This window comes from Podarcis liolepis (assembly GCF_965112155.1).
Source record: "Podarcis liolepis genome assembly, chromosome: 1".
NCBI classification, from domain to species: Eukaryota; Metazoa; Chordata; class Lepidosauria; order Squamata; family Lacertidae; genus Podarcis; species Podarcis liolepis.
The window spans coordinates 120,932,622-120,945,597 of NC_139554.1; the positions used below are offsets into that span (position 1 = coordinate 120,932,622).

At 47.6% G+C, this 12,976-nt stretch overlaps 1 protein-coding gene across 1 annotated transcript; it reads right to left on the bottom strand.

The window, feature by feature from the left end:
- Positions 1 to 442: 442 nt before the first annotated feature.
- LOC310690930 (testis-specific serine/threonine-protein kinase 6-like) lies at positions 443 to 1,668 on the bottom strand. Its single transcript, XM_083470438.1, has one exon. The coding sequence runs from the start codon at positions 1,541 to 1,543 to the stop codon at positions 710 to 712; it is 834 nt and encodes a 277-aa protein (XP_083326564.1). The 5' UTR covers positions 1,544 to 1,668; the 3' UTR covers positions 443 to 709.
- Positions 1,669 to 12,976: the final 11,308 nt, after the last annotated feature.

Genomic DNA, 12,976 nt, shown 5'->3' on the forward strand with positions numbered 1-12,976 from the left:
GGATTTTGATGTACTTCCTCAGTACAGGATGCCACACTGTGCAAGACACCGCTCCTTCAAACTAATTCCCCCAAACTTGAGCGATCTGTAGGAATCCCCTCCAAACAAACGAGAAGTATTGCTTGTTATGTACTGAAGTTCTCACCCTGGGCCAGCAGGGGGATACTGTAGATAGTTATGCAAATGAAGGATCGAAAGTGACGTTCAGTGATTGGATAGTTTGTATGCAAATGAAGGATCGAAAGTGATTGGATAGTTTTAGAAAGTTGCTACAGTTACGTTGTTCTGGAGCTCTATATAAGCAGGCTGACTGAGCTCTTCAGTTCAGTTCTGTTCTGGCCTCGGAATATCAAGAGCTGTTTGAAGAATCGCTGTGTCGTCTGATATGTACGCCCACAACTTAACATCACCCTGAGCAGAATGAGAAGCTGACACACAAAAGTGGGTTTTAAAGATCTCATTGGCACCCCAAACCTAAATACATTTGTTTGGAAGTAAGTCCCGTTAATTTCAGAGGAACTTACATCTGAATTGCTTTTCTCTTTTTCCTTTCCCCCCATTAAATCAGTTTGCCCACTTTCTTCTTCTCATGCTCAACAATCCCAGAAACCTTTCTGACAACTTAAACGTTTCCATTGTCCGGTTAACATGACCCCCCCTCCCTTGAAGCAGCTGCGTCTGGTAGGTGTCCTGGCGAAAGCCATCGCACTTAGGCTTCCCCCTTCAGCCAGCTGTTCTTAGATACTTGCCCCACACAGGGCCGGGATTCTGGGCTGAACTGGAGCAGCTGCTTAATAAGGGCTTGGCAGGGCTCCGCCAAAGCGGGCAGGTCTTCGGGGAAAACAACACCTTTCTTCTGGCGGCACGGCATGTTATGGATGTGGGTGTCATCGAAGGGCATGCAGCCAGTTATCATCACGTAGAGCATGACGCCCAAACTCCACACGTCGTACTTTTTGGGATCGTAGGGGACACCCATGAGGACTTCGGGAGAGGCGTAGGCCGCAGAGCCACAGTAGGTGGTACTCAGCTCCGGGTACCCACGCGATTCTCTGCCAAAGCCAAAGTCGGTCAGCTTTGCTCGGCGGCCGTCCGAAGTGAGCAGCACGTTCTCACACTTGAGATCCCGGTGCACCAAATGCCGGTCGTGGAGGTAGCGCACGGCACCCACCACCTGGGCAAAGATGTCCCGCGCCTCAGGGGCGCAGGGCAGTTTGCCTGTCTTCTGCACCATCTGCAGCAGGTCTGTAGACGCGGCCTCCATCACAATGTACAGCGTCCCGTTGCAGACTTCGATGAACTCATAGACCCTGACGATGTGCGGATGACGGATCCCTCTCAAGATGGAGAGTTCCCTCGGCAGAAACTTCTCCACAAAATCCCGGGGCGCTCGACGCCGGTCCACCATTTTGATGGCTAGTGGCCCCTTGTATTTGGCCGAAGTGGCTACTCTCACCTTGGAATAGCTGCCTTCCCCCAAGGTTTGGCCCAACTTGTAACCGAGGTCGCTCAGAAGTTTGTCTCCTCTGGAAGCCCTTGACATGATGACCTGGTCAGGGTGACAAGGCCTGTAGTTTTTCTTCCCGGGACTCAGTGCTTTAACCCATTGTGATAGACATCTCTAGACTTTCACTCCCCATGTGCCCACTGAGGGCTTGGCTTCGAAGTCATCACTACTCATACAGGTATTGTGAAGTGGCTGGGAGTGTCATGCACTATGTCTTCCTGTGCATAATCAGCAGTGCCAAGACCCTTGTGGTCCCAGAACTGGTCAGTCCAGCTTCGATATCAACACTGGGGAGTTTGAGGAGGTTTCGATTCCTCTTCTTCAAGGGATGGATTATATAACCTGCTTTCACTTTATGGAGGAATTCCCAATGACATTCACTTTATGGAGGAATTCCCAATGACATTCTCTTTTTTTATACATAAAATTTATTTATTTGGCTTTTCAAATAAAACATTTACAGATATATCACACATCAATCATAAAAACAAGATTCCAAGATTGAGAGCCAGTGTGGTGTAGTGGTTAAGAGCGGTAGTCTCGTAATCTGGGGAACTGGGTTCGCGTCTCCGCTCCTCCACATGCAGCTGCTGGGTGACCTTGGGCCAGTCACACTTCTTTGAAGTCTCTCAGCCCCACTCACCTCACAGAGTGTTTGTTGTGGGGGAGGAAGGGAAAGGAGAATGTTAGCCGCTTTGAGACTCCTTAAAGGGAGTGAAAGGCGGGATATCAAATCCAAACTCTTCTTCTTCTCTTCTTCCAAGGAATCTCCTCCCCTTTGTGGGTCCTTTCCTCTCGCATCTTTTATGACAATCCAAAACCCTTACCTCTTCCATTATGTCCAGAATTCCCAGGTAGAGCTACCACTTGAGGCATTGTATACTTAGTTTTTTATATATAATTTTTATTAAATTTTCTGTTTTACAATTTAGAATATGCATATAAACAACCTTAAAATATCAAAGACTTCCCTTCTTCTCTTTCCATGGTTCATTTTGCATAACATAAATCCCTGCATGTTCTATATAAACTAAACCACTCAGCATTCCATTATTACATCCATCAAAACTTACACTGTTGAATTTATCTTAATGCTGCCAAAGTTTTCAAGTGTGCACAATTTCCCCCCATACATTCAATAAACATTTTCCAGTCTTCTTTAAACGTATATTCTTCTTGTTCTCTTATTCCATGAGTTAGGTCTGCAAGCTGTGCATATTCCATCAGTTTAAGTTGCCATTCTTCTTTAGCTGGGACCTTGCTCGTTTTCCATTTGGGGCCTAACAAAACATGGGCTGCAGTAGTGACAAACTTAAATAACCTTTTTTTGACACCTGGGAATATCTGTCTGAAATACCCCCAACAAAAAGGACTCTGGGGTGTTTTTTTTTTGAAAGGTACTTTTAAACATTTTTTCAATTCATTATGAATTATTTCCGAATACTCTTCTACCCTTTTACAGGTCCACCACATAGGAAAGAACGAGGCATTGTATACTTTGAAAGTTTTCATCATTTCCTCCCTTGACCTGCTTCAGAAGTTCCTTCAGATCTGGGGGTGGAGAACATCTGGCCCTCCAGATGTTCTTGGATTCCAGGTCCCATCAGGCCCAGCTACCAAGGATGATGGGAACTGAAGCTCAACCACATCCGGAGGGCTACAGGCTGCCCACCCCCTCTGCTTTCGATTCTAAATCTTTTCAAATCAGATGCACACAGCTCAAATGTGCAGAACCAATTTTTGTGTGTGCCAAGAACACACAGAACATTTGAGGGATTATGGATTATGGAAATAGGCCTTCAACTTGAAAGGAAAAGCGAAGCCGAAATATTTTATGCTAATACAAATTAGCATCGTGGTTTATCCTAATGTGCATTTTAAAGGCAAACTGGGTTTGTCTTTCTCCAAAGGAGTTGCCCTGACAAAGAAGGCCTGAAAGAGATCTCCAAGGAGGGTGGCGAGCTCAAGGTCAAGCTGGCAGGTAAAAGCAAAACCTTTGATTTCTTCCAGTAAGAAATGCCACACAAATAGGAAGTTGTTTAACTCCTGTTAGGAGGTGTCACAAACAGGAAGTAGTTTGACTCCTCTTATGAAATCTGCTTTAATTAAATCCATCATTTTGATCCCTTGAAGCGCAATGACTAGATGGCCTACACCTGCCTAGTAATAACAGCCTACCCTAAATGTTTGGGTGGCACATTTAAAAGCATACATAGAATACACAGAACCCCCTGCAATGCAAAGCACTGCTGATCATTGCTTTGGAAGCTCATGCTCTAAGATTATATTCGTCATAACTTTAAAAAACACCCCAAATTCTGGTGTTTTCCAATGTACAGACTCTCCATGTGTCCCTATTTTCCAGGGACAGTCCTAGATTTACAGAAGCTGTCCCAGTTTCTGATTTGATCTCGGAATGTTCCGCTTTTCCTTAGGACGTCCCTCTTTTCATCGGAGAAAGGTTGGAAATTAAGGTAAGGTAAAGGTAAAGGGACCCCTGACCATTAGGTCCAGTCGTGACTGACCCTGGGGTTGCGGCGCTCATCTCGCTTTATTGGCCGAGAGAGCCGGCGTACAGCTTCCGGGTCATGTGGCCAGCACGACTAAGCCTTCTGGAGAACCAGAGCAGTGCACGGAAACACCATTTACCTTCCCGCAGAAGCGGTACCTATTTATCTACTTGCACTTTGATGTGCTTTCGAACTGCTAGGTGGGCAGGAGCAGGGACTGAGCAACGGGAGCTCACCCCGTCACAGGGATTTGAACCGCTGACCTTCTGATTGGCAAGTCCTAGGCTCTGTGGTTTAACCCACAGAAGTTAAGGTAGGATGTCCCTATTTTCACTGTGGAAATGTTGGAGAGTATGGAGTCATCCAATCCCCAATCTAGCCCTGTATAAGGAAGTTTTTTAATGTTTAATGCTTTATTCTCTGTGTGTGTTTTTTTTAATATGTTGGAAGTCACCCGGAGTGGGTAGGGTATAAACAGTAAAACTTTTATGATGGAATATTATTATTTTCATTGGAGAAATGTTGGAGGGTATGCAGTGAGGAAATGGTAGGCGTTTCCCCAAGAAATCATTCATTCTAATTTAATTTCCATTTCCTGGAAAGAATAGGAATTAAGAGTCTGGGAATTCACGCGGTCACACAATTGTCCCTCCTTTTTACAACATTGCAATAGCATCCTCTTTCCCAAATCCCCTCTAGAGTTAGCATATTCAACTGAATGGAGGAAGTGTGTAAAATTTAATCCCGTAAGAATACTGCATTCGCATCAAGGGCACCAGGAAAGCCCTGTCAGGAAAAAGCACAGTGGGTCTGTTTAGCCCTGCATTCTGCATCCTATAGCAGCCAAGTAGATGTTTGGGTCTAAAGACAGTTGCCCTTCCTTGCTGTTGCTATGCCAGCAACTGATATTCAATGCCACCATGCTGCCCTTGGGCAAAGAGACAGCCTATGAGTCAGCCCTGGATGAAATTATCTATGGGTTTCCTGTCTACACCCAAAACACATTTAAGGGAAGTACATTCCAATGATGTTCATGAAATTTACAGCCACTTATATGGGACCCGGGATCCGGGTGGCGCTGTGGGTTAAACCACAGAGCCTAGGACTTGCCGATCAGAAGGTTGGCGGTTTGAATCCCCGCAATGGGGTTAGCTCCAGTTGCTCGGTCCCTGCTCCTGCCAACCTAGCAGTTCAAAAGCACGTCAAAGTGCAAGTAGATAAATAGGTACTGCTTCAGAGGGAAGGTAAACGGCGTTTCCGTGCGCTGCTCTGGTTCGCCAGAAGGGGCTTAGTCATGCTGGCCACATGACCCGGAAGCTGTATGCCGGCTCCCTCGGCCAATAAAGCGAGATGAGCCCCACAACCCCAGAGTCGGCCACGACTGGACCTAATGGTCAGGGGCCCATTTACCATTTACCTTTTATATGGGACCCAGCCTGGGCCGGATTTAGGTTTGAGGAGGCCCTAAGCTACTGAAGGTAATGGGGCCCTTTATATTATTGCTGTTTTTTGTGTTGCATATATGCTATATGGTAATTTAATGGACCTAATACAGGCATAGGCAAACTTGGTCCTTCAGATGTTTTGGGGCTGCAATTCCCATCATCCCTAGTTTACAGGACCAGTGGTCAGGGATGATGGGAGTTGTAGTCCCAAAACATCTAGAGGGCCAAGTTTGCCTATGCCTGACCTAATAGGTATCTAAAGCCATTTGCACATAGCAAAATTTGTATTTTATCAAAGTAATTGTTGAACTGAAACCAGTGATATTTTAGGGAGGCGGCTAGCAGGTGGGCCCCATTACTTACATCAGTGATGGCCAACCTTGGCCATCACTTACTTACATCATAGGAGCCTACACAACACAAAACACTGTTCTGTATGTAGGTTTTATTTTATTTGGGTTTTTTTATCTTATATTTTGGAAATGTACATCCAGGTTTTTTTTCCCTTTAAATTTTTTTTGGGGTCCCCAAGAGAGTGGGGCCCTAAGCTATAGCTTGTTTAGCTTATACGTAAATTCAGCACTGGACCCAGCAAGGCAGCTGTGGAAATACATATAGTTAAGAAGTTTTCATGAAAAATGCCCCATGCACTCATCGGGGGAAGCTCAGGGGTGAGGCATCAGTGGAGGAGGCACTATTCAACAACAACAACAACTTCATTATTTATACCCTGCCCATCTGACTGGGTTGTCCCAGCCACTCTGGGTGGCTTCCAACATGCAGCCATACCTCGGGTTACAGACGCTTCAGGTTGCATTTTTTTGGGTTACGGACTGGCGAAAGCCAGAAGTACTGGAATGGTTTACTTCCAGGTTTCGGCAGTCACATGTGCGCAAAAGTGCTAAATCGACCTTTGCGCATGCGCAGAAGCACAGAAGCGCCGAATCGCAACCCGCGCGTGTGCAGATGCGCCACTGTGGGTTGCAAATGCTGTGGGTTGCGAACGATGCGGGTTGAGAATGTGCACCGCACGGATCACGTTCGCAACCCGAGTGTCCACTGTATATAAAAACATAATAAAACATTAAACATAAAAAACATGAATCGTGTAGGCTGTTTATGTTGGCCAGATTTAACATGTTTCCCTCGGTGGTAGTGAGAGGAAGATACTTAGCTATCCTAGAATCAGAGCGTCTCTGCAAATGCAGAAAACAGGAACCTGATACTCTAGAGCAGTGTTTCCCAACCTTTTTTGGGCAAAGGCACACTTGTTTCATGAAAAAAATCTCGAGGCACACCACCATTACAGCCCCGTGACGTCAGTGCGCAGCGTCACGCCGGGAGGGACATGAATTGCTAGCAAATTACATAATCACCTCCTTGAGGGCTGGCTCATCTTCTCCGAAGGCAGAACCCCATTAATTAACAGCACAGACTCACACCATAGCCAAGACGAGGGGGGAAAACCTCAGTCATGCACAGTCATGCACATGTGGGGGCTAAATGAGGACGAAGACCGGGCAGAGAGCAGGGTTCAAATCACCCCACCTGGCCAGGACAATCCCTGGGTGCTCCCTTGGGCCACTCGCCTGACCCACCTCGCAGGGCTGTTGTTGCGAGGATAACACGGGGAGAACCACGCGCGCCCCCGGGAGCTCCTTGGAGGAGAAAGCGGGCGATGAATGCAATGCACGAAATATATGAGAGGCGACTAGGTTTTGCAGGCGAGGGGCCCCCGCCAGCCTCCGCTTCCAACACCCGGCGCAACGACGCCGAAGTTTCCCCCCGGGCTCGGCTCGGGGAGCAGTGCTGCTCCCCCCCAGCTCCCCTTCGCCCTCCCAGCTCTCTCTGCCGCCCACTGGGGACCCCCCTCACCTGCCAAGTCCGGAGCGCCGGTGGAAGTTGCATGCATGCATGCAGGGCGCCGCGTTGCCATTGCACTGCACTGCACTCCATGCAACGCCTGCACGCATGCATTGCCTTGCCCGCCCGCCAAGGGGTCTCCCCGCGGTCCGATGCGTCCCCTCCGGCGCGGATGCAGCATTGCAAAAATAAAAAAACCCCGACGCAGCCCTACCTGGGGGGCAGCCTCTGCCGCTCCGCCTCCGCGGGGATCCCCGGGCTCCATCCTGCCGCCCGATCTCCGCGGGGGCGCAGGCAGGCTGCGCGGGGTCTGCGCGGAAGAGCCCCTGCCCACCCGGCCGCCGCCGCTGCGCTCATTCCATGGCCGGGAGAAGAGCGCTTCAAACAAAACGCCCGGCCCGCCAGACCACGCTGGGAAACGTAGTTCGCGCACCCCACGCAGGCGCGGAGCCCAAGGGCGAGGGGACTACGGATCCCGGCAGCCCCCGCGCCGGGGACGGAGGGGGAGAGGCCGGGTGCAGGGATGGAGGGACGGGTGGGCGAGCAAGTGAGTGAGTGGCAGCTGCCAAGCCTTGGCCGAGAGCCAGGAAGGGCCTCCCCGGAGGAGGAGGAGGAGGAGGGAGGCGCAGAGCGGGAGGGAGGGAGGGAACCCCAGGCAGGGGCGCGGACTTATAAAAAATATTGGGGGGGCCCGGGAAAGCTCATGAATAATAAGTAAGCTCATGAATATGCAGATAAAGTGGCGCCGCCTCCTCGTGAGCGAATAGGGGAGAGCGTGCTGCGCCTATTAATCAGCTCCGAAGGAAATTGGGTGGAGCTTTTGCTCGGGAGGGAGGGCAGGAGGCATGCAGCCCGACCCTGTGCATTTTGGGCTGGGGGAGGGGCGGCGGTGGCGCTCTGCTGGAGGGGCGCCCGAGATTATTGGGGGGGCGGAGCCCCCCCGAACAAATTTTTGAGGGGGCTCGGGCCCCCTCAGGCCCCATGGAGTCGGCGCCTATGACCCCAGGGGTCATGTAGTGACGGCGCCCCAATCAAAAATTTGACTTTTTTAAAAAAAAATCTTTAGAATTTTTTAATTTTTCCCGCGGCACACCAGGCAACATCTTGCGGCACACTAGTGTGCCACGGAACAGTGGTTGGGAAACACTGCTCTAGAGCATATATTCTTTTCCTGTGATTTGGGCAGTTATGCCAGAAAACAATTATTTGAGGCCCTAAAATTTAATAGACAGATTTTTAAACAACCAATTGTTCAGGACCTGCTGGCGGACAGCGATGACCAAATTATTTTAATAGTGGCCGAATTTTTAAGTGCTGTCCATGAAGAAAGAATGGGCCATGATAAAGAGACTTAGTGGTTTTTAATGGTAGGTGATGTTGCTGTGTTGTATTATATTATCTATGTACAACGATTTATTTCTTGGAGTTAAGAATAGGACTGGGATAAATTGTGTTCGCTGAGCCCGTATTTTATACAGTCTGTATATGATGTTTGTTTGTTAATGTGTGGTGTGCTATGCCTAATAAAGGATTTTGAATTAAACATTAAAAAACCCTACCCTTTATAGATGTCTCTTAAAGGTTGTATAATTACTTAACCCCTTGGGTCGGGGGTCACAAAACTCCATGGCCCCCAACATTTTCCCAATGAAAATAGGGATGTCCTAAGGAAAAGCGGAACATTCCAGGATCAAATCAGAAACAGGGACGGCTTTGGTAAATCCGGGACTGTCCCTGGTAAATAGGGACACTTGGAGGATCGGCCCTCTGTGTTTGGTGTCCTAGGTTGCATCCAAAGTATTTGGAGCTGAGTGGTTGGAAATAATGAAGGCAGGGCTTTCTTTATTTCAGGGGGAACTCACTGGAACTTAGTTCCGGCACCTCTCAGGTGGGTTCTGGCACTTCTCTGGCGAGTGCCGTTGCCATTCTAAGAGAATGAGGGAGGCGTTCATGGTGAGTTCCAGCACCTCTTTTCAGTGGTGTAGCGTGGGGGGTGCAGGGGGGCTTCTGGGGGCTAGGGTTAGGGGGCGCAAATCCACGGGTTAGGGGGCGCAAATTACTTGCCTTGCCCCGGGTGCTGACAACCCACGCTACACCACTGCCTCTTTTTCTAGAAAAACAGCACTGTATGGCCTAATAAATGTGGGTTCAAAAAACAACAACACCTTGCCTCTTGCTTCTATTACTTTTATGTCCTTACCGCACCTGTGGGTAGCAGTTGAATATGGCAATCTAGAGCCACGTGCATCTACGCGCATTATAATTATGAGACCGCAGATAGCAAGGTGGTGTTTTCACCTGTCATATATTGCTGGCTGGCAGGCAAATGGACAAACAGGACCAGGAGACTTAAAAGAAAAAATGCACGAGAGCCAAACTGGAGGAAAAACAGGAAGGTTTTGTGCAAGAATGCTGCAATAATTTGCCGCCAGCAGATTCCGCCCTCCCACCAAGGGAACCACAATTTGTTGCTGAAGAAGGGCAGCATTTCAGGTTGTGATTAAGAGTCTCCCTCTGTTCAAATTTCACCCCATAGGTTAACTAGGTGGCATCTACAATTCCCAGAGTTCCCTGGGAAGAGGGGTTGCTAAACTACTCGGGGAACTGTAGCTATGTGGAGATGATACGGCTTTAAATGTACAGTGGTACCTCGGGTTAAGTACTTAATTTGTTCCGGAGGTCCGTACTTAACCTGAAACTGTTCTTAACCTGAAGCACCACTTTAGCTAATGGGACCTCCCACTGCTGCCACGCTGCCGGAGCACGATTTCTGTTCTCATCCTGAAGCAAAGTTCTCAACCTGAAGCACTATTTCTGGGTTGGCGGAGTCTGTAACCTGAAGCGTTTGTAACCTGAAGCATATGTAACCCGAGGTACCACTGTATAGTGTCGGCCTAGGTAGGACTAACATTTCCTTTTTTAAAAAAAATGTTTATTAAAGTTTCACAAACAATAAAAAGTTTAAACATAAGAAAAGCTTCAAAAATGAGAACATACAAAAACAAAACAGATAAAGAATACACATTAAAAAACAATTAGCAAAGGAAGGGAAGGAAAAAGGGAAAAGAAAGAAAAACCAAAAAGCAAAACAGAAAATAGATTAGCATTTTCATATCTTATACTTCATTCACTAGTTTCTTGACCTCCTCACACCTCCCATTTTGTATTCCAGTTCAAATATTAAATTCAGCAAATCCTTACCCTCTAGCATTTATCCTTTATCAATCCCCATTTACATTTTCTTAAAAATCTTTTTACCAATACCACTTATTTTCAATCAGACATCATTTTAACATTCCTTAATTTTACAATGCTTCTGCAAGTAGTCTTTAAATTTCTTCCAGTCTTCCTCCACCGACTCTTCTCCCTGGTCACGAATTCTGCCAGTCATTTCTGCCAATTCCATGTAGTCCATCACTTTCAGGGAGTAACATTTCCTACAGCCCTAGATCCGGTCTTTACTGAGCACTCTGTTTGCTGGGAGATTATATAAATGATGAGCGTTCCTCCTGAATTTATCCTGATTGGCTTGTGGTTATACATGTTCTAATTAATCAACCATTTATCCCATTCATTTTAAGAAGTACATTTCCACATCTTTTCTAACCACAAAACCTGCACACGGAAGCTTATACCCAGAACAAACTTAGTTGGTCTCTAAGGTGCTACTGGACAATCTTTTATTTATTTTGACTGTGCCAGACCAACATGGCTACCTACCTGAATCTAGAACCACAAAACCTGTTATTGTTTTGAAAAGAAATATGGGTTTGTTGCACCATGACACTTGAATTGCACAAACTTAAATTTCCAGTTTGGATTGACTCTCTCCTAGAAAATACTGGCAGTCTGGAGGCGACCTATGACTTCTGCTGCAAAAACCGCACTTATGAAAGCCCACATGGTAGTGGTGTTATCCTGGCATGTGAGTCACTGTGAAATTAGAGGTCCCTTCTTAAGGCATAGAAAAATTAACAGGTGACCATTAGTAAGTGACTAAGAGGGCAGGTTTGGGACGCGGGTGGCGCTATGGGTTAAACCACAGAGCCTAGGACTTGCCGATCAGAAGGTTGGCGGTTCGAATCCCAGCGACGGGGTGAGCTCCCGTTGGTGGGTCCCTGCTCCTGCCCACCTAGCAGTTCGAAAGCACGTCAAAGTGCAAGTAGATAAATAGGTACCACTCCAGCGGGAAGGTAAACAGCGTTTCCGTATGCTGCTCTGGTTCGCCAGAAGCGGCTTAGTCATGCTGGCCACATGACCCGGAAACTGTCAGTGGACAAACGCCAGCTCCCTCGGCCAGTAAAGCGAGATGAGCGCCGCAACCCCAGAGTCGTCCACGACTGGACTTAACTGTTAGGGGTCCTTTACCTTTAAGAGGGCAGGAGGGAGGATGGTGAACATGAAGAGCTTAGTGATGGAATGGGCAGAGCAATTTGGAAGATGATCTGAGATGCATAGAGTGGTACCTCGGGTTGCATACGCTTCAGGTTACAGACTTCGCTAACCCAGAAATAGTACCTCGGGTTAAGAACTTTGCTTCAGGATGAGAAAAGAAATCGTGCTCCGGCGGCGTGGCAGCAGCAGGAGGCCCCTTTAGCTAAAGTGGTGCTTCAGGTTAAGAACAGTTTCAGGTTAAGAACAGACCTCTGGAACGAATTAAGTACTTAACCAGAGGTACCACTGTACCGAAAAGGGCCTCTGCCTGGTTCCCTGTAACCTCACTTCTCACAGTGAGGGAACCACCGAAAGGTTCTCAGAGCTGGATCTTAATGATGGGGGCGGAGATACTCCTTTGGTCCATGTTAATTGTTAAGCAGTTTATATATCAGCCTTCCCCAACTGGGCACCCTCCAGATGTTTTGAATTACAATTCCCATCAGCCTCAGCCAGCTTGGTCAGTGTCCAGGTATGATGGTCTTTGTATAACAAAAGGTTCCCTACCTCAGATGGCTGTATGCCCAGAGAATGAACATTTGGTTCTGCATGTTTTAAATACAGTGGTACCTTGGGTCAAGAACTTAATTCGTTCTGGAGGTCCGCTCTTAACCTGAAACTGTTCTTAACCTGAGGTACCATTTTAGTTAATGGGGCCTCCCGCTGCTGCTGCTGCGCTGCCAGAGCACGATTTCTGTTCTCATCCTGAAGCAAAGTTCTTAACCCAAGGTACTATTTCTGGGTTAGCAGAGTCTGTAACCTGAAGCGTCTGTAACCTGAAGCATCTGTAACCCGAGGTACCACCGTACAGGACAAGGCATTTAAACCATACTGAGTACCAGTCCACCAATGTAGCAGAGTGGCTGGGAAACCCCAGCTAGATGGGTGGGGTATAAATAATATTCTTAACATGGCTAGACGTGCACACCTACTTGGGAGTAAGCCCCATTGGGGTTTTTTTTAGTGAGACACCCCCCAAGAAACACAGGATTGAGCTTTAAAATGTTGGGAGTAATGATAAATTGTAGGTTGGTTCTTGGGTACTAGAAACGTTCTGTACACAACTGGCAAGTGCAATCTGAGTGATGCTTGGAACCTCTATACACTTACCTGGGAGCAAGCCCCATTGAACTCAGTGGGACTTATTTCTGAGTAGAAATACATAGGTTTCCGAGCTGCTAGTCTTATCGCCACACTCCATTTTAAGACTGGAACAC

Bases quoted from the DNA above. Each gene is read 5' to 3' on its own strand.
- LOC310690930 (XM_083470438.1), bottom strand. From the start codon at position 1,543: ATGTCAAGGGCTTCCAGAGGAGACAAACTTCTGAGCGACCTCGGTTAC.